At 42.8% G+C, this 21,108-nt stretch overlaps 1 protein-coding gene across 3 annotated transcripts; it reads left to right on the forward strand.

The window, feature by feature from the left end:
* Positions 1 to 702: 702 nt before the first annotated feature.
* On the forward strand, positions 703 to 19,633 carry UBASH3A (ubiquitin associated and SH3 domain containing A). Of its 3 annotated transcripts, none has more exons than XM_057404990.1 (14): positions 704 to 915; positions 3,085 to 3,138; positions 3,976 to 4,162; positions 5,804 to 6,002; positions 6,690 to 6,859; positions 7,742 to 7,950; positions 8,773 to 8,899; positions 10,860 to 10,968; positions 12,258 to 12,380; positions 12,921 to 13,013; positions 14,077 to 14,221; positions 16,963 to 17,069; positions 17,547 to 17,653; positions 18,931 to 19,633. In XM_057404990.1, the coding sequence occupies exons 1-14, from the start codon at positions 803 to 805 to the stop codon at positions 19,066 to 19,068; spliced, it is 1,881 nt and encodes a 626-aa protein (XP_057260973.1). In that variant the 5' UTR covers positions 704 to 802; the 3' UTR covers positions 19,069 to 19,633. The 3 variants fall into 3 exon arrangements, with proteins under 3 accessions (XP_057260975.1, XP_057260973.1, XP_057260974.1); XM_057404991.1 differs by having other exon boundaries at positions 8,773 to 8,884; XM_057404992.1 differs by lacking the exon at positions 17,547 to 17,653 and having other exon boundaries at positions 703 to 915.
* The last annotated feature ends 1,475 nt before the right edge of the window (positions 19,634 to 21,108 follow it).

Consider the following 21,108-nt stretch of genomic DNA (forward strand, 5'->3'; position numbering starts at 1 on the left):
CCAGAGAGCTGTGGAACCTGCAATGAGGACAGCCCAAGCCAGGGAAAATTGTCTCCAACCATTTCACCTGCTCTGGCCACTCTGGAAACACTGGGTTCCAGACAGTACAGGTGTGCAAAGGCTCTCGCCGTGGACCTGGTACCAATGGAAAGGACAGGTCACCCTGCTGTCACCATGAGCTGCCACAAGCCTAGTCTCAGGGCGTGATGTCACCCTGCTGTCACCATGAGCTGCCACAAGCCTAGTCTCAGGGCGTGATGTCTTGATGGGACATTGGCTTTGACCTTGAACAGTTGGCTGGCGCATCGCCTATGCCTGAAAAGACCAAAGCAGGAGCTATGTAGAATAGGGAAGGGAGGACATGAAAATCGAGCCCCAAAGGATAGAATGTGCCCTACAGACTAACTTCTTACATGTTTCAGGACATCCCTGCTCACCTCCCCCGTGCTGCAGTAGCAGGCAGATTTCCCAGTTTTCAGAAGACTATTTAAAATGCAAGGCTAGAAGATTCTGTCTCAGAGCTGTCAGTCCACCCTGTGGTGTTTGCCTTTGGACTACTAGTCTTCTGCTGGGGTGGATGGGAAACTCCTGAAGATAGTTTGATTTTTTAGCCACCCTGAAACAGAACTTCAGAGACGCAGATACTACGAAAACAGGATGTCAGCTTTTGTCAGAGAAGATCACAGGAGGTTTGAGGGTTTTTGTATTTTAGTTGCCTCTTTCTCTCTCATTTTCTTATTCCCTCCCATCCTCCTCCCATCTTACAATTTCTTATCACACAGTCAGGAGAAGTGTGGAGGAGATGGCGGTGGCTGAGACACAGCTGTACGCAAAGGTGTCCAACAAGCAGAGGAGCAGAAGCACCTCTGTACTCCTTGAGTCTCTCCTTGCCAAAGGATTCCCAGCTCATATTGCGTGAGTAATGTGTTTGGCTGCTTTGCACAGTTAAAGGTATTTAAAATAAGAGATATTTCTCATAAGATCCTGATAGCTGGCAGCTTGCTTTTTTTCATCAAGAGAGCATGCTGCAACCTGGGGTGGTGTCCCTATACAGGGATCAGACCTGTCTTGCTTTTAATTTCTTGTAAAACAGTGTGTATTGCTTATATTGCTAAAAAAATCCACCCTGCTTTGTATCCATTTCTATAAATATCATGTATATGTGAAAATTCATGTCCTTCCACATCTTCAGGTTGAGAGGATCCACAATGAGTTAAAAAGTTGAAGTCCGTAATTTGCTCTTGAGATATATCGTGTTTCATTTTTTCTGCTTCTCACTGTTGTTATAAGGGACTTAAATGAGGATTTAACTTCAACTCAAAGTTTTTTTCAGGCCTAGCAGAGACCTCCTACTGGGTTTTGTCACTGGGAACTGTTTTAAAACAGTAAGCTTTCCTTAAAAAGATGCCACATAAGTCCGTCAATTTTTTTTCCCATCTTGAATCAGGATCTTGTTCCAAAAGTGTTTTGTACCTGGAAAATATAATAGTAAAGAATAAGGCACTATTCTTGGTAACCACGGGCGGGTAAGAGATTAACTGGTGGCAGTTAACCAAGCTAATGAAAAAGAAATATGGCAGTCACTCCTCCCCCAGACATCATTCTAGCTGCAGAAGGAAGTTCTGGGGAGGATTTTCCAGCTTCTGAAGGACAAATATGGACACTTTAGTTCAAATAGTTCAAAAAACAGATATTTATATGTCAAAAAACCCCTCATAAAAGTATTTTAGAAAGCAGAGCAATATCTCTCCCTTCGGACTGAAAATTAAGCAAGTTGAAAAGGCTCCATTCATAAATGCTGGGATGCTTTTTAAGGAATAGCTGTGTTTAGCGCATCAACTTTAGACACAATGTGCACAGTTTACAAGGAAACTGTGGGTCCCTTGTTCCAGGTTATGCACAGTGGAATTTCAGCTGAGAACATAGCTCATCATTTCTCTAGTAATGCTGTAAGTTTGGCCACCCCAAAGTAATGGCTAGATTTCAATTTTTTTTTTGTCCTGTATGTAATGTTCTTCAAATCCCCTTCTAAACACTTTCTGCTGTTTCTAAGATAGCTTTGTGCTTCCCAGATTGAAATCAAGAAGCAGTGGCAGAAGTACTATGCAAATCGACATAAAATGACAAAATGTCCAAAAGCACTTTATTTTTAATATATTCATTTTTATTGACTTTAAGACCTTCAAAATGTTGATTGTGTTTTTATAAAACCTCTTAGCTGTCTCTGTAGCTCCAGGATTGACCCGTAAATGGAAGTACTGAAAAACTGTTCTTTTGTTAATTTCTAGCCTGAGGAAAAAGAGGTTGGATGGAACTATTACAAAACCTCTCATAACGTAGAATCAGCAGGCCAAAGTAACGTTTACCCAAAGAATAAAGACCAAATATGTGATGGACAAGCTAAGCATCTGATCAACAAAATGGGCCTTCCCTGGTGCTTACACAGAACTGAATGTGTGTCAGCAAATTCTGCTTTAGGGAAGAAATAGTTCATTCTCTCAGTAAATACACTAGTTTTAATAGAGATTTTCAAAGGCTTATCCCTACTATTTAAGAGAAATGGGTATTTTCAGAATTTATTCTGTGCATCATCTTTTGATATTCACTGCTCATCTTGGAAGCATAGAATGTATAGTCACAGGATAATAATCTCCTGACTCTAAGGGCTCACTCCAACCTGTCCATGTCCTTCTTACGTGGGGAACCCAAAGCTGAATGCAGAGCTCCAAGTGGAGTCTCACCAGAGTGGAGGAGGTGGGGAGATTCACCTGCCTCAGCCTTGGTTTACCCAACCCTAAGGAAATCTTTATGGTCAGCAGGGCTGTGGAGGAAACACCTCCAGAATACACAGGATGATATCCTGTGAGGAGGACAGGCTACCAGTCTTCAAAGAATTAAAGACTTGCTGTGGAAAATACTGTTTGGAGGGCTTCAAGAACATTAATATTTGCCAGGCATTAGCTACGTGTTAGAGGTCCTGCCTGTGCTGGAAAATAAGCTTGGTGATGACAGCATGTCCATGCTTTAATTTCTAGGATTTTACCTTCTATCATTCTGAGGAATCCATTTTGGTTTCTATTTTAGTCAAAAAGCCTTGGCTGCTACTGGACAAAAGACAGTAGAAGAGGCTGCAAAATGGTAAGTACCTGTGATTTCTACTAAGCGCTTTTGCGTTAAACCTGGCTGAAAACCCTTCTTCATGTGCTGATTCTGTCACTGAATATGAAGTTATCTGCCATAACAAAAAATCTGTCTTTTGTCGTAGACTTTCTTCCCCACCTCTGTTTGGTTGCTTTTTTCTTTTTTTTTGTACATGAAAAGCCAGAGGACACGTTTGAGTATGGCGTGTTCTTCCCCAGTATTCTTTTGTTCCGGATGCTACCATGCTTTTCAAGAATCACTCCTAATCCAACAGCCGCAAAACCAAACATACAGCATAGGAAAAGCAAGGTGAAGGATATAATTACATGGGATATAAGTTTCTGATCTTTGCTTGTGCATTTTCTGATTTGTCTTGTTTGCCTTTATCAGGGCTGAATAAAAAGACTTGCTCTTCTTGAGTGTTTTTAAAATCTTCAGTTAGCTTTTATTTTCTCATTCTTAAATATTTGCTACATGTTGGTTTTTTTCCCCCTCCAGTCCTCTGTTTCCAATCATGAAAAAGATGAAAAATAACTCAAAACCCCTAAAAAAATCTTTTTTTTTTTTTGTTGTCTTCCATTTTCAGAGGTTGAAAGAATTGAAAGCACATCGTAAAATGTAAAGTACACAAAAATTAGCAGAAAAAAAAAATCTCCATTACCTAGTACTTCACAGAGAAAATTTGTAATGAGTTTTTATTTTACCTTTTCATTTGTAAGAAAACAACAACTTTGTATTTCCTTTTTCTGGTCTCTGCTATGGTTGCCTTCAACCACAGGAAACAAGAGTAAGCAGTGCACACACTTATCCTCTGTGACATGCTCTTGATTTCAGGTTGCACTCTCACTGCAATGATCCCTCTTTGGAGGACCCAATCCCCCAGGAGTATGCTCTTTACCTGTGCCCCACTGGCTGCTTGAATAACTACCTGCTAGAGTTTTGGAAGGAGAGCAAACGCCAGTGCGGGAAAAACAGAGCCCATGAGGTTTTTCCACACATCACTCTCTGCGATTTCTTCACGGTAAGGCACAAAATGTGTGCAAGTATCACATATAAGTTACTGATGGAACTGGACTGCCTGCCATTGTCTTACACCAGAACTTCTCCTCGGAGATCAAACTGACATGACCCGTGCCTGCTTAATATTTGAATGCTCAGACCCTGTGTTAGGCACCAGGGGCTTTCTTCCCACCACCCACTTTAGTTACCCACCTTAGGCCTTGGTGTACCTAAACACTGAATGCTGATGCCAGTGGGATGCTTCAGGGTAGCTGAGTGATTCATGTCTAGCATCCACCTAGAGCAACCCTTTGCAGTCCAGTCTACACATTGTCCTGCCAACATACAGCTATCGGCCGGCTTTGGAGACCATGCCCATTGCTGCATCAACCTAGGATGTTAAACCTTCATGGCCAGGGCAGGAGTGTCTGCCTTCAGCCAGATGTGAAATAGTGACAGCATTATCAGAGGATGTAGACAACTATGGTATTATGCCTATGAGAATCTCAGGGAAACTCCTGCTTTCCCCAGAGAGCCCCAACCAGAAGGTCACTGCTACGGTGGTGCGTCCCAGATTTTACCCTTTCTATTGAAGCTTGGATGTTCTGAAAAAGAGAGAAGCAGAATGCACAGGGGTGGAAGGAGCAAGGGGAGACAGAGTGTAGTCCAACAGAGTCACTTTGTCAATAATTTGACATGGAAGTTTGGCTCCTGAGTTGGACTCCTGGAAGGCTGTTTTCTGGTTCTAGAGATGCTACTGTTCTCCTAAGTGCCCTTCTGATTGCTGGTGAGCCCCTACAGAACTTCCCAGCAAAACTGCTTCTGCATAGGTGAATGTGCTTATTATCAAAGGCCAGCAAGGAGCTATTGCCCTGGAAAAACTCTGGAGCCACCTGGAATCCAGGTTTCACATATTGATGGTGCGGGAGATGAACATCAGCTGCAGCAGAGATGCACTGAAACAGACAGCAGTGCCTCCACGCTTGCACTTGCTTGACCCAGTGTAATGACTAAATGGAGCAAATAGCTCTATGGAGGAGAATAAAGCAGCCCAGAAATGGAGCATTGTTAACATTCCTGTCTTGGGCTGCATGGTACAAATTCCTTATTTGTCTCTTTGCTTCATAAATTACTTAATTGCCATATTTTTTGTGGGAGCACGGTTCCGTACAATCTAATTTGCTGTGATTAGAGCATTAAGGATCATAATGACAAAGATGCCTTATGAATTTTGCTAGGTATGTTGCTCAGCATCTCAGATCTTGAAGCTTTAGTAGGAACAATGTCAGCTAAAGGACTGTAGGACAACAATAACACAATTTCTTACTTAGAACTGAAATGGAAAATCATGATCCCAGCCTATTTTCAGACAGGCTACTGAACACCTGTCAGATGGTAAAATCTTTTGGTTCTGTCCTACCCTGGCTAGACACGTTTCCTAGTAGAAGGCTCCATCTCCTATTGTAGCACCAGGATACTGTGTGCTGATCAAATTGTTCAGAATTACTAATTTCAATAGCAGGAATTTCAGGCAAGTTCTTAGTTGTGTGTCTTTCTCAGGAAGTCTAAAGCGTGCACTGTTTTCTGGTACTACTGTAAAACACAGGCTACGATATGGCTGTTGAGCCCGTGGATAAAACATGCTCCTCATATTTTCTTTCAGTGTGAAGACCAGAAAGTGGAATTACTGTATGACACCTTAAAGAGAGTCGGTGAAAGCTTTTCACTACGGTTTCCACCATCCGTTTCCTTATTATTACATTCATCCACCAGTTACCTTGGCTTCTTCATTGATGACAAACATGCAAATATCCTCAAAGAGTTTGCTCAGGCATTCTCCTCAGAAGCTTCAGCTGTGGCAGGTAGGACAAGCATTGGTGGGAAAATGAGTGAGTCATAGCACATATGCTTAGGCATGGTACTGAAAACATCTCCCATGTCTCTCTGGAAGCTCAGCTGGTGTTTTACTGCCAGCAAGCACCCTTTCCTCATGCAGATTTGAAAACAGCATGGCTAGGGGAACATGGTGTAGACTTCAAAGACACAGTGTTTTTGTCTAGAAGCTGAAATGGTTGGCAGTGTAACTTGATAAGCCATCCAACAGGGTATCCAAAATGGGCAGGGATATAATACTCCCTGTTCCCAGACTGGTGGCCAGACTGCATCCCTGAGAAATAGATTCTAATCCCCACTCTAGTGACATCCAAAGGACCCTGTATCACCAATGGAGACTGAGGAGACACAGCCCCAGCATAGCTTCATCTGGGAGAAATAAATTCAAGACATTTCAGACTTGGAGAGGAATTCAAGCCCTGTTCATCTTTTTTTCCTGGTTGAAGCCAGGGAGCAAATCCAGTCCTGATTTGTGGATTATATTGGCTTAATCGAAACCGTGATGTTCTGCAAAACCATTATTCATCAAATCTGTGACCTACTCTACTACTAATTACTATGGTATTTCCTGCATCATGCAAAGCATGCAGGACAAAACAAGAAGAGCTTTAAATGACCTTTGCTTCTGTGCTGTGAAGTGATTGTTTCATTCCTAGATTGCCATGTGAAGCCCTGCCTCAAGCAGCTCCACCTTACCTTGTCTCACAAGTTTTATCCTCACCATCAGAAGACTTTGGAACAATTGGCCAAATGCATTAACCCAGAGGAGACCTGCCAGTGGGTAGCTGCACTTTACTCACGGGACATGCGTTTTGTGCATTACCAGGTACCATCATCAGACTTACTTGATTTCCTGAGCCTGTGGTCACCATGACTTTTTTTCATGAAGAAAATCTGTTCATGCACAGTTCAGCATTTTAAAAAAATGGTTGTTTCAAGTACCTCTTAGGGTTGAAAAACTGTACTCACGAATCAGTAGAAGATACCTTTATGGTGGGCTGCTTGACCTGAATGTCAGCAAGGTCTACTTCCAAACTCCAGCAGAAAAAAATAATCTTACTATCACACGAGAAATTAAAAGAGACAGGAAATGATGATCCTTGAGTATTTGCTAGGATTTGTCAGGTCACAGCTTTGCAGTTAAAGTGCATTCAGCAAAATTAGTTTTCTTGATTGTTTCAGCCATGACAAAAACTCAGATTAAGTATCAGTGAGCAGGGCACAGTTCTTGCTGCTGATTTTCTGCTTAACAGACTCTTGGTGATTTTTTGCTTAACAGACTCTTAGTTCAAACTAGTCAACATTTTTCCAGTTTTAATTTCCAAAATTAAGTTATGGAATGATCAACATTTTTTAGTCAGTATATTGCAAGTCTCGCATTGGATTTTGGTCACACTCAGGAGAGCTGCAAGTAATCACAAAAATAGCTGATAACAGTTTTGCTATGTTTGCTCTCAAATAGTCTGTACCAGCTACAGGAAAAAAGTGTTTTTATGAAAACCAAGTGCCTATTTTTACACGTACTGCAAATGTGGTAGTGTCTTCCTTTTTCTCTGCCCAAGTGCCATTAAAAAGCACATTGTAGAGTAGAAAACAGTACTGATTGCTATGTCCAGCAGAGATTTGGACAAGCATCCCCTGAACTGCTGTGGCTGGGGCAGCAGCAGGCTCTGGGCATCAGCCTGACCCTGCCGTGTGTTTCACCCAGACACTGAGGGCCCTCTTCCAGTATAAGCCCCAGAACATCGATGAACTCATGATCAGTGCTGGAGACTTCATCTATGTTGACCCGACGGAGCAGTCTGACGTGAGCAAAGGCTGGGTGATCGGGACCTCACATCGGACAGGCTGCAGGGGTTTTCTTCCTGAAAACTACACTGAGAGGGCCAACGAGTCAGACACGTGGGTTAAGCACAGGTAAATTGGGGTTTTGCTTTACATCAGCTGCTTTTGCTGCTAGGGAGCTGTGGCAGTCTTCCTCCTAACCATGAGCGGTGGGGTGCTAGGAGGGAGCTGAAGGCAGCATTGGCAGAGCAGAATGGGGTCCTGGGGGTCTGGGTGGGGTGCTGAGGCTTCTGAAAGACAAGACACACACCCACAGACACCCGGAGTTCATTTGTTAAGATGCCCAAGGGATGACCCCTATTTGCTCTTGAACAATCTGAATATCCTAATGAATTTTAAAACTCCATGCTGAGCCTCCAGCCTGGCTCACTGCTTTCTTTGTTTTTTTTTCATTTCAAGAGCTTGGAAAGTCAACTGGAAATGAAACCACAAAAAGGTTACTCCACCACCTTGAGCCTACCCTTGTCTTGTTGACTTGCTCTTTATCAGCAGGCATCTACCTAGCTTCCTGTACTTTGCAGCTGTCAGCACAGCTGATGCTATTTGTAGATTAGAGCTGGTTTTTCTAGGGAGCGAGGTCTAGGTGTACTTCTTGCTGAGTCTTCAGAGACAGAGGGGAGGCAACCAGGTAGTATTTCTTGCTTGAAGATCACACTTCAGCAGAGCTGCATCCAATACATGCCATCAGTTCATAGAATTTAACCTCATTTTTACTGGGTTTATTCTAAATCAAGAGCAAAGTGATGAAGTGGGTTGCAAAAAATATTGAATGGAACAGGAATCCTGACTTACATGTGCCTGTAGACAAAATCATTACTTAAAAATCCCTTCTATTTGTGTGTGTGTGTGTCCGTATGTTTGTGTGTGTGTGCGTTGCTTCTGTTTCTTCTACAGGGAATATGTTTTTGTAACGGCTTCAAGACTCTTCACTCAAACTGAAAATGAAACTAATGTAAAGACGAATGGAGAAGTCCAAAGTCCTAGTATGTTAAGGAGCTTAACCAAGGTACTTTCTCTTCAGGTAACTGGGTTTTTTCCATTTCTTATCTTTGCCATGTGCTTCTGTAGGTATGCTATTAATTAAAAGCATTTAGTAAATTTAATAATATCTTCCCTGTTCTTCCTCACATTTTCATGTTATGCTGTAATGCACATATACATATATCCACACATTCATATGCTCTTATGGTATGTTACAATAGTTCATAAATATTTTGAAATGCATAAGATGTATATTACTCTTACCTTCTTTCATAAAGCTATTTTCCTTCGTGTCCTAATAGCATAATGCATGAGTTCTCTACTCAGGTTTCTTTGTGCACAAGCCTTACTGGGTAAGCTGTGCAAAGGTATGGCAACAAGTCTGACAAGTGAGACATAGCCACAACCTCCCCTGAGTCCCATATAGTTTATAGCAGAGTAACTAAAATGGAATTATGCTGATTGTTCATTGTTACTTTTATGGCCAAATTCTATGCATGTCACCTTGGTGGCTTACATAGTCCCAGATCTTAGCACATTTAAATCTTTCAGCTTCTTTTCTATTTTTAGATACATAGCTAATGCAAATAACTGCATAGAACTGCAGCAAGAGAGCAACTAGCTGGAAGGGATAGCAGCACTGATGGGATTGCATCTTTGTCCCAGTTTCAAAATCAACATACATCATTTTTTTCACAGGTTTTCCACTTGCCTTTTGGTAGGAAGAACAAAACAAATGAGGATTTTTATTTTACCTGCAGCACATTTGCACCTGCATTGCCTTATTTGCTCTGTCAGGGTTGCTAAGATGGTCCTTTCTGGAACACTGACATGCTGCAGAAACCCCTTTGGACTTGTTGGCCCCATGGCCTCTCTTCTCACTGTGCTGGGGGATAACCCTGCATTCATTTGTGTTAACATAAGAGAAACGTGAGGGCACCCTGAAGGGACTTCCATCCTGGGGTGTCCCAGGATGCTGTGTGTAAGACAGTAAGACAGAAACTTCCACATGACTCACTCATCCTTCCACAGACTATTGACTGCTCTTGGCCTTTCTTATCTAGCTCAAATCTGTGGCAGAGCCACCGCTTGGCCTGAGGAACATGTTTTGCAACGTGAACACCTCCAGTCTAGAGTTTCTCTGGCCTCTGGGTTCCTCACAAGCAGAAGAGCAAAACCACAAAATCTTAGTTTTAAATCTGATCTTGTGGCAGTTGATTTCTGTTTCATGGCAGAAATGCAATAGTGTTTAGCAGAATACACGAGTATAAATTTCATACCACTTCTTAAGAATTCCCTTCCCTGCAACTGTAGATACACATCACTAAACTCAGTGCTGCAGCAGTAACGCTGCAATGGGTTACTGTTGAAAAAGATTTAAAACCTTTGACCCATGCCTCTTTATCTTCTCATCTGTATTTAACGTGCATTGTATACTAACCCCAAACTACTTAGAACTTCTTTGTAATTACATACAGTCTGAGTTAAAAAGTGGCCTCAGAAGATATCTGGGTTCACTGTTGACTTGGCCACACAGGTATGAAAATGTACAAGTAGCATTTCATTTGCAAAAGAAGGACAAGCTTAGTGCTAGTCCTGGTGTAGAGAAGAGCATTATCACTTAAATCTTGGCTAGTTGCCCTCTTTTGTTTATATCAGCTATATATTGTATATTAAAATTATAATTCCTTCACATACTGGAATTAAAAAATCTTTTATCAGCACTACCTTTCATTACTGTAAACCCAGAGTTAAAACTTAATCTGTATCCCATGAAGGTCAGGAATCTTTCATTTGCCTTCAGTGGGGAGCCAGCCAGGCTTATTGCCTATCTTTAGCACAACATCAACTGTAGCAGCTCCTTTCTCTCCTCCTCTTCACTTGTTACAAACATCCCAGGACAGGTCTGCTCTTCCTTCCTCTGTCAGACAGTATCCAGGAATCCAGACTTTTCATGCATATTATATATAATATCTTAATGAAAAACCCTTTTTGCACAGATGTCTCAGAATGCCACCCTGCGGAGAGGCTTGCTGGTGATGCGCCATGGGGAAAGAGTTGATCAGGTCTTTGGCAAATCTTGGCTTCAACAGTGCTTAACTGCAGATGGTGAGTAAGATGATAGGAGGATCTTAGCAAATCAGAACCAATTAACGCTGGTGATGGATGCAAAAGACTCCATCTCCTACATGTAAATGTAGACACTGAGCAAATGAGAGAGTAACATTGCAAATCAGATACAGTAGCTTTGACCGGCATGGAACCAGTTCATAATGTCCTCAAGTCCTTCATGTTTATGTTGCATAAACTCTGCAGAACAAGCAAAGCTCTTGCGATACTGACGGATGTCTGTCCAACACAGGATCTCTACTGCTCATTACACAAGGTGGTGGTTGTCAGACCCCTCCCAGTCAGAACCACGGTCTGTTGATCAGAGTCACTGTATAACACTAGTCAAACCTGGGGAAAAAAAGCAAGAGCAAACAATGGTGGAAATGTCAGCACTGATCTAAATTAAAAACTGGATTTCTAGACCCCCTCTCAAAAAAACAAACAAACAAAAAAAAAAAAAAAATTTGAGATGAAGAAAGCTGACCCAGAACAGGGAAATATGTGTCAAGAGGGAAGAGGGGAACAAGAAGGTGGGAGTTCAGAAGGGAGAGTTTTGTGCTGAAGGACTCCTTCGTTATGCTGGAGATCTCCTACGTTAAGTGTGTGAAATTCACAGTGGATATTAAGGTAGTACCTTCTGGCTGCATATCCAGTTCATTGGTTTCATATTTCTTTGGTGGGAATGCTGATTTTCATGATATTGGCAATGGTAGAAAAATATCAATGTGGAGTGGATTTTTGTTTCATTTGAGCGCCAAAAAGCTGGATTATCACAAATTCCTGTCCCATCTCTTCTCCCCTATATTTGCTCTTTCAGAGCTTGCCAAAGAGGTGCTGTTTTGTTAGGACAGGTGATTTCCCAAGCCAGTGTTGTGACCTTAAAACATGATGGTAATAGCAGTGACTGGGTTTTTTTTTTTCAAACGCGAGATAGACTATTTGTAGTACTAAAATAAACCTGTAGGCATCTGAGTTCAGGCACTGCCCCATGATCCCCCAAACTAAGTGAGTGCAGACCACAGTCTGGCCCCAGTGGACAGGCAGCATGGGTCCTTGAGGTGGAGGGAAGAGAGATTAGTTCCTTGGGCAGATGCTCTTCATCACTTGCCCTCTTGGCCAGGGAATGGGCTTTGACCTGTTCCATTTACCAGTCAAGACATCACTCTGCGCTGAGTTTTCAGAACCAGCCATCCAACTATTCAGAAGAAACAAAGCCGTTGTAATAAAATGCCACCTGAGGCTGCTGCCTCCCTTGCGACACAGTAAAATGTCTCACTTCATTTCAGGAAAATACTACAGAGCAGATCTGAACTTCCCTTCAACCCTGCCAAAGCGGAAAGACAGCATGAAGCATTTTGAATATGATCCTCCTTTGTCTTGCTGTGGTATTTTCCAGTCAAGGCTTATAGGTAAGCTGGATAATACCCTACTGCAAATGTATGGGATTTGGAAGCAGGCTTTCATTATCTGCAAAAGCTCATACTGGCTTTGTAGTAGAAAAAGCTCCTAGAAGCACTGATTGCTTGTCTTTGAGACCCATTCTACCAGTTCCTGGCAAAGAAAATTAGTCTGACCCAATTCACTCACCAGATGAAGCTGTTTCTGCTCCCTGAGCAATTGTGCCTACTGTAACAATGCAAGTCTGGTGCAGATGCTTGTCTCTGATTCAGATATATGTGGACAAGCAAACGTCTAACTCACTGCTGCATGGAGATTGAGTGAATCTTCAGCAATTACCTCTCCAGCACTCATTTTAAACTTGCTGCTGCCACCAGAATGAGCTTTTTAGTGGGCTCAGTAGGCCAGTAGTGTGAAAAAATTACTGTCAATGTATTCCATGTCAATGAAACTGAAAAAATCCAAACTGTTTTCTGCAGAGAGCATTTTGTGGTAGTTTCTCATCTGTCATGATTTGTAAAAGAGCAACTCGCTTTGCTGTTCCCAACCAGGAGAAGCTCTGCTGGACCAGGAGGTGACAGTCAGCTATGTGTACTCATCACCTGCGCTCCGCTGCATACAGACAGCTCAACACATACTGCAGGGTAAGGTAGCGAAAGCAGCCGGGTGCTTTTGCCACAGTGAAAATGTCTTTGTCAGACTTCTGTGTAGTCTCTGAGATGAGCAACTAAGAAGCTGTACTGCTTTGTGGTTATTTGTTGTTATATTAAAGCAAGGAAGACAAGGTGGGTTTGTCTCGCTGGTAATAAACCTGCTGCCATGTGTATGGTCTGCAGAGTATTAACTCTAGTCCTCACTATTTAAAAAGGAATCTAATTTTATATGAAATAGAGGCGTTTCACATCAGGTTGAATTCAACATTAATACCTGCTCACCTGATCACCACTGCCACCTTTTTCATATAATGTTCTGAGCCAAAAAGCAGATGTTTCCAGTACTCTGAAGGGTATCTATGTGAATCAGGGAAGACAGCTTTCTTCTGAAAGCATTTGTATTTGCAAGCCAAACTATTTTCATTCCTTTGTTTTGCAGAACCTCTTTCCTTCTCTTTCTTCCCCTTCCTCTCTTCTTTTTTCCTCTTCTGTCCCCTCCAACACATCTGTCAGGTTCACAGCTCATTACTATGTTTTCATCAGAATTATGATAGGAGTGTATTTTTTCTGGGAACTAGAAGAAACAAAGTTCTTCTCAGTAACCTCTCTTGAGAATAATCAAAAAAAGAACGTGTCTTTTGATAAGAGGATTCCATTTTGAGACCTGTAGGACAATGTAGTGCCCCACCAAGGACAACTGAGCAAAATGCTACATAAAAATCACAAAAACATTTCCCATCTGAAGTTTATTCAGATTGTAACATTACTGGGGCATTTTCTTCTGTTCTCTTCTGTACCTTGCAGATCATCACAAGAAAGCTCCGGTAATAAAAATAATACCGATGGTGATGATGGTAATGTAATAATTTGTATGCCTTAACATTAGTCAGACAATGTAATGGTGGCTTCATTTAATCAACATCACCCTCTTTTGTTTGAAAGTAATTCATTTTCATTGATGAAAGTATTATAGCAAACAAGGCAGAATGTTTAGCCTGAGTGTAACACTTGAGTGTACCTTCCTCTTGTTAGGTAACATTTCTTGTTCTTGCAGGGCTTAAATTAGATCAAAAAGTCAAAATCAGGGTGGAACCAGGACTGTTTGAATGGACCAAGTGGGAAGCAAGCAGAGTAATTCCTAGCTTCATGACTGTGACAGAACTGGTAGAAGCATCTTACAAAATAGATGCAAGTTACAGGTAATTGCTCCATATGTAACTGTTAAAGTATTTTATTTTTTCCCGAGTTGTCTCCTCATCTTTTTATAAACAATTATGAACATTGCAAAAGCTGGGTGATTCTGGTCAAGCCTGATTCTGATTCAAGCCTGCATGATCTGCTCCTAAAGTAAGATGTTATCAGCTGTCTTGTAACAAGAATCAGCTTTGCTGCTCTGACGCACAGTTGACAGTGTGCGTGTACGTAGCGCCTGGGTGCACCTGCACACACAAAACTTGCGGTAAGACCAGCCCTGCTGTGGTGTTGCCTTCAGATCTGCTGGCTCAGGCCCACGTTGTGTCATGCACAGGCATAGCTGTGTTACAGGCATTAGTGTCAGGTACCAGGAGTCTTGTTTTTGCCTTTGGCTCATGTGAAGCACACTTTAGGAACGTGAAGAATAACCTCTTGGGTAGATAACATGCTGGTGTTCAGCAACGGGGAAATGTGACTTTAGAAAAGGTTAGTAAGCTCTTTGCCGAGGGTCTGCAGGGCAGCAGCAAGAGGTCTGCCCCATAGCAGAGGGTGGCACAGCCTGGGAGAAGGCTGAGGCCTGAAATGTCTCTGGTTTGTGTCACTGAAGCAATGGACACAAGAGGAAGGGAAAGCAAGGGGCCAACCCTGCGCAGATCTATGCAGGGACTGTGGAGAGGGAGGTGAGCCTAACAGAAACCATCCATCCTTCTGGTTTTGGGGGCAGATAGGATAACAGCTTTTCACTATAATTGATGTTTGTGCCAGATTTGGTCAGGGAGGGGGCTTGGTTTGGTTTGAGTTGCTCAAAGATTAATACTCTGCTTAGCAAGGACTTTTTGGAGCTTTCACAATCTGGGGAGGGTGGGTGATGCCTTTTCTGAGCGCTTGCAAACCACAGCAGGGCAGGAAACGATAAACCTCCAATTCAATCTAGCTCCTCATCTTGCTCACAAACCAGGCTGCTCTGTGTTCACAGTGCACAGGCAGACCCAGGAAATTACTGAGTAAACAAACCCCAGCGTCTCTGGGGTTTCCTACATGTACAAGAAAGAGGGAAAGGAAACATGTTGTCTTACTGCATTTCTGCATTATGAAACATAATGAAGCAAGTGTCTTCATTTGAAATTGCATGAAGGAATAAAATCCTTCATTTTCTTGGACCATAGTGTGTTCTGGTGTGTTTTACTACCAGGAGACTGGTTTTCCTATTTTTTTCAGTACAGACTCACTTGCCTTGGGAGAAAGTGTGCAAATGTGGAACAGTGGGAAGTTCAGAGGGGAAGCTCTGAAGCAATGCCAACCGCAGGGTTTAGACCCCCTCATAACTCCCTGGAATCCAGCAGGCTAGTTATGAGTACCCCAATCTAGATTGTCCAGCCTAGCCAGGCTTAATATTAGCTATGATTAGCAACCCAGCATGAGCTTTTCACATGCTCTTACCACCTACTTTCTATTACTGCCATTTGTGCTGACATAATGTACTGAGGACTCACCTGTGAAAATACACTGCCATACCATTCCTTACTACAACATATTAATCTAATCTCACTCCTGCCTATTCACTGAATAAGCAGACAATCAAATCAGGGTGAGGGGGGCAGTTGTTTGTAGAAAAGAATTAGCACGCTGTATTGTATCACAATGTACGGCTAACTGCCAGCTGTAGCAATGAACGCTTCCCATTCCCAGAGAACACAGATTAAGTGGACAACTTGAAAAATATGAAGTGACTTTGGTGAAGTTTTATTCTGTTGCTGAGAAGCACTGATTTAATCATCATCAAAGAGAGGAGCCTGTTGAGAGACAGCAAATAGCTGCTCCTGCTGCCCACTTTGCCTGTCTTGCATCTCTGAGAAGGCTGTCAGAGCCTCCAATCATTGGGAATTCGCTGTTCCCAGCTGCCTACCCTTAGCATCACTGGCCACTGCACATCAGGGCTATGCAGGCTCTTCCCTGCTGCTGCCAGGCTGGGGCAGGGTGAGTGGCATCCATCAGCCCAAGCCCTACTGGTCCTGCGTGGCTGTCCCAATTCGAAGCAGTTTGAAGCTCTGGCTCCTTCTTTTTGGGGAAAATATTCTGTGCATGAAGAGCTCCAGTGTATAAAAGAAAGAAGAATGCCTGGTCTCACTAGCAGTGCTCAGATACTTAGGAGTGGTGCATTGTAATGTCCCTAGAAACACTTTCTTTCACTCTAGGAGTGAAAATCTTTACTATCCATTTGTCCAGCTAATGTAGATACGCCTCACTTGTTTTTGTTGATTTCATTTGCTTTGTTTATTAAGGGGACTAACACTGAGACACCACATATTGAAAGCATTCACACCATCAGTGTCTTGCCTTGGATTGAACTTGGTCAGGATTGCTAGAGCTGTGGCTCTGTAAGTCTGCAGTCTGTAGCTGGGCTATAGTGGTCCTTGCTGACAGAACTGCTCAAAGCTCACCTCTTTTTAGGCATGAATCCTACCTTAAGTAATATTCACTGTAATCTACAAGTTTCATTAAAGCATGGGTTTCCCTGCATCTGGTGCTTTATGAGCTGTGAGATTTAGCCATAAGATTTGATGGAAATTGATGTGGGGGAAAGCTAATGCTCCGTGAAAGATGAGGTAGCAGTGTATCAGCCAAGTCAGTAGATAAACCTGTATCTATTTAACCAAGTGCCTTTTCTCCAGTGTAGTCATTCAATAGTGCTAACAGTGTCCAAGTATTTATCTAGATTAACATATATTTGTGATTTTAATGTCAGGGGTAACTTCCCACTCTCTTCACTGGTGCCATCGGAAAGTTATGAAGAGTATGTAAGCAGAAGCTCTGCGGTTATAAAACAGATCATCACTGCCTGTCCCAGCAAAGGTAAAGGTTTCAGGTCTTTATATATTCTATCAGGCACTTCAGCAACAGGACCTGGCAGATATTTGCCAACAGAAACACATTTAACACGAGTTGTTGGTACTGCACAAAGCTTAAGGTGGAGACTTTGTCCTGGGCTACACTAAATTAAAATACATGCAATTTATGGGATAGAAATTAAAAAGTAAAATTAAAAGACAGATGAGTACTAAATTGCAAAAGTATACTCTCTACTTGGTCTTGCTACATCAGGATGCAGCTCTGCATAAGATAATATACTTTTGTGGAAAGCTTTTTTTTTTTCTTTTCCTCTTTTCCTTGCAATTTCTTTCTCTCACCAGCTGTCATGACTGCAACACAGCAGAATTTTTCTGACCAGGACAATGCACCCTGCCACATTATCAAAAAGATCTAGAAGTTGATGGGTAACCCGTCAGTGCTGCAGCTCCCTTACTACTTTGTTTTTTCCTGGTGTATCAGGTGTCATCCTCATTGTGGGCCATGGCTCTTCCTTGGCATCTTTCACTCGACCTCTGATAGGGCTCCCCACCAGAGACAGCAAAGACTTTGCCCAGGTGGTACGAAAGGTAAGAAGACTTTTTTTACAGTAAGAAGCTTTCTTTTTGTTTTACTATACTTTTAAAAAGGAGCCTTCTTACGCAGTGAGACATGACTGTAGCTGCATGCCAGTACCAATGACATTAGCTTTCTCATTACAAACGGAATCTCATGAAGTTTTAGCAAAACTCTGTAGGCCCGGAGAAGGATTTTCTCCTGGTAAACAGTATGCAACTAGTAGCTAAGACTTTGTAGAAGGTTTTCACCCAACTCCACTGGAAAGTCAATGCCAGGTAACACCTACAGACCTCCCATATGAAGACAGGCTAAGATAGTTGGGGCTGTTCAGCCTGGAGAAGAGAAGGCTGCGTGGAGACCTCATAGCAGCCTTCCAGTATCTGAAGGGGGCCTATAGGGATACTGGGGAGGGACTCTTCATCAGGATAGTGACAAAGGGTAATAGGTTCAAACTTAAACAGGGGAAGTTCAGGTTAGATATAAGGAAGAAGTTCTTTACTGTGAGGGTGGTGAGACACTGGAATGGGGCAGTGTTCAAGGCCAGCTTTCACAGAGCCTTGAGCAACATGGTCTAGTGTGAGGTGTCTCTTCCCATGGCAGGGGGGGGTGGAACTTGATGATCTTCAGGTCTTTTCCAACCCTAACCATTCTGTGATTCTATGAGGCACATTTGGAAACCTCTCCATTTGGAGCTAGCCTCTTTCCTTTAGAAGTGGGGCTAAGAGCCCACCCTCTCCTACCCAGGATGCTGTGAGCGTAATCTGCAGCTATGTTCAGTGAAGCCACTCTTTAAGAAACTGTTTTTCAAGTCACTGCAATCTCACAACTTTCACACTCAGCTACAGAACAGAGAAGGGGTTTTTGCCAGCTTCACTAGTGGGGCCTGTGCTTGAGACTTGGTTGCCAAGGTTTTTTGTTTACTCTGTTCATGTATTATCACCAGTGACAGAATTCTTCACCCCAGTTTTCCTTACCACATGCCCTAGTATGACCAACCAGAGAATTCAGTCTTTAGATATATTTTTACTACTGCAGTCAAAGCATAAGAAGGCATGAATATATTCTGAGTGTCAAACACAAGTATGAATGTGCAGTGATGACTCAAGTTCAGCTTTCACCTCACAGGCCTTCAGTCTGTTTTTTAGTTCTTCTCAAAAGTGACAAAATGTCCTGGTGTCTCCCCCCCCGTAGAACAATCTCAGTGTCTGATCGCTTCTGTAGCAAAGTCCCCTCTTTCTTGTCAAAACAATGACCCTGCTACTAATTCTGCTGGTAACTTCTTTCCTAGATCCCTTCACTGGGCATGTGTTTCTGTGAAGAGCTGACAGAGGAGAACAGATGGCAGATGGTCAACCCACCAGTGACGACATTAACCCATGGAGCAAATGCAGCATTTAACTGGAGAAATGCTATTGTGGAAGATTAGAATGCAGGCTCTGCCTGTGCTGTTGTCAAAAAGAAGCCAAAGACAGGTTATGGTTCAGCACTGTACAGTCATTCCTCCAGAACTCACAGAGGGTGGGAAATACCCTCCCTGAGTTGTCAAAGCACAGAAAAACACTTCCAAGTTCGGTGCCTGAATTCTGTTTTTATTTCAGTGGCCGAGAAGAAGGAATCCAGTAACTGGCATGCAAGTGAGAAATAACTCTTCTGATGGTGAAGAGAGTACCTTTTAACGCTTTCTGAGAGTACCAACATTTAAAAAATATGGAACCGCCTGTTTATAAATTCTACTGCTGAAGGCACTAAACGTAGACAATATTGCATTTTCCAAGACCAAAATTCATCCAGTAAGAATTGGGTTTTTTTAAGGCACTTGGATATTTTCAGACAATCAGAGAAACTGGGACTGAAAAAAGTAATTTCCTACCTGAAGAGGAGACTGAGACCAGCTCTACCTAAAGCCACTGGGTTTCCTGTTCCCTCCATCAGTTCCGTGAGAGCAAACACCACACTATTTACCTCTCCCACAAAGAGGGCCCATTTTTTATCACAACGGTTCCTCATTCAGTGATTCTTGAGTGAGCTGTATTGCAGAAGGGACTAAATGATTCTTTTTTGAAGAAAACTGATTGCTTTAGTGTTGCTGGAACAAAAAAAAAAGACTCCTTGCGTTATTGTACTGGTGGCAAAACTGTGATGTGGGCAACTCTAACTGCTGAACACTTCCTGAGATGGCACTTGCAGGACAACAGCTTTCATTTCTGCTGTTCTGTGCCAAATTGCATAAATGATGCAAAATAATTGCAAAATAATTGCAAAATGTCTCTGTAGCTCTTCTTTTGGAGATTTGTTTAATTAAGGGAACGTAGACCTGCATAAACAGGAACATACCTTCCTTCAGACTCTTTTCTTTTCTAGTTATCTCTCAGATAATTACCTCTGGGAAAGTGCAAGTGTTTCTTTCAATGAAAGGAAAAAATGGAGGTTTCTCTTTCTCTCTTAACGTGACTAAAAATGTTTTCAATTTCACTCTTCATCTCCCTGCTCCTTCTTGACATATCTCTGCATGCATGCTGTTAGCCATCAGGCCATCCAACATTCAGGCTTTGGGACTGAGTGGTGTCTGACAAGCACCAGTGTCTGTGGGTGTGGAGATTTCATATCTCAATCTTGCACCTGAAATGATTCATTTTGACTTTCTTGCTCTGGTGATTTCCTCAAGCTCTTCCTTTTCTGACAGTGCTCTCATTTTAAAGTGAAAATCAAATGACTCAGGGCAAAGACAGAAGCTCTTTACCTAGCAAGGGAGGGCATAGGACTGCATCTCTGCTTGCAGCTCAAGCACATGAGATGGGTAGCTATTGATGCAACCCTGGAAAAACATGAAACACCAAGTACCATAACAGCCGCCTCTTTCTCCAGGGGAGCAGGAGGCCCCCTCAGTGCTGAGAAGACTGGCTTGGTTACTTTTTGACACCTCACCCCAGCACACACTTGCTATCAGCTCTGAAGGGCTGGTATGGTGAGGGACTGTTTTGAGCTGAGCCCTCAAGGCAGTGGCAAGGCTCCTCTGTGGTCTTCAGGGAGGGCTCTGAGGCAGAAGTCTAGCTGAGAAAGGGCCATACGGTACATGAAAATCAGCACAAAGGGAAAGAGCAAGGTGATGAGGGAGGGAGCAACATCTCAGTCTTATGCTTAGCCATGCTAAAGGCAACCAGCAAGGGTCTCCCATCACACCACTTGCTCTCTCAGGCTGTCCTCAGCCCCAGCCACAGGCAAAAGTCCGACTAGTTGATGAAAAGCAGCCCCTCTGACCACTCTCTTTAGTCACTAAGGAGCCTGTGCAAGTGGAAAGGCAGGGGAAAATGGGGACAGCAGGGTAATGGGGATGGCACGGGGCAAGGACCTGGCCTAGGGCATGGCACATCTCTTCTCATTCCTGGGAGGTTCGAGCTCAATGCCTGCAGAGGAGTCACAGTGCTCCCATGGGGTCTTCCCCTCTATGAAAGCTGTGGCTTTTGGT

The sequence above is a fragment of the Pezoporus wallicus genome, unplaced genomic scaffold (assembly GCF_028554395.1).
Source record: "Pezoporus wallicus isolate ANWC-B61680 ecotype Strahan unplaced genomic scaffold, APGP_CSIRO_Pwel_v1 contig_1739, whole genome shotgun sequence".
Taxonomy (NCBI): domain Eukaryota; kingdom Metazoa; phylum Chordata; class Aves; order Psittaciformes; family Psittacidae; genus Pezoporus; species Pezoporus wallicus.

Excerpts from the sequence above, each read along its gene's own strand:
- UBASH3A (XM_057404990.1), top strand. The coding sequence starts at position 803 with ATGGCGGTGGCTGAGACACAGCTGTACGCAAAGGTGTCCAACAAGCAG. Across the intron at positions 3,139-3,975 it reads GTAGAAGAGGCTGCAAAATG|GTTGCACTCTCACTGCAATG; the intron begins GTAAGTACCTGT and ends TCTTGATTTCAG. Across the intron at positions 10,969-12,257 it reads ACAGTGCTTAACTGCAGATG|GAAAATACTACAGAGCAGAT; the intron begins GTGAGTAAGATG and ends ACTTCATTTCAG.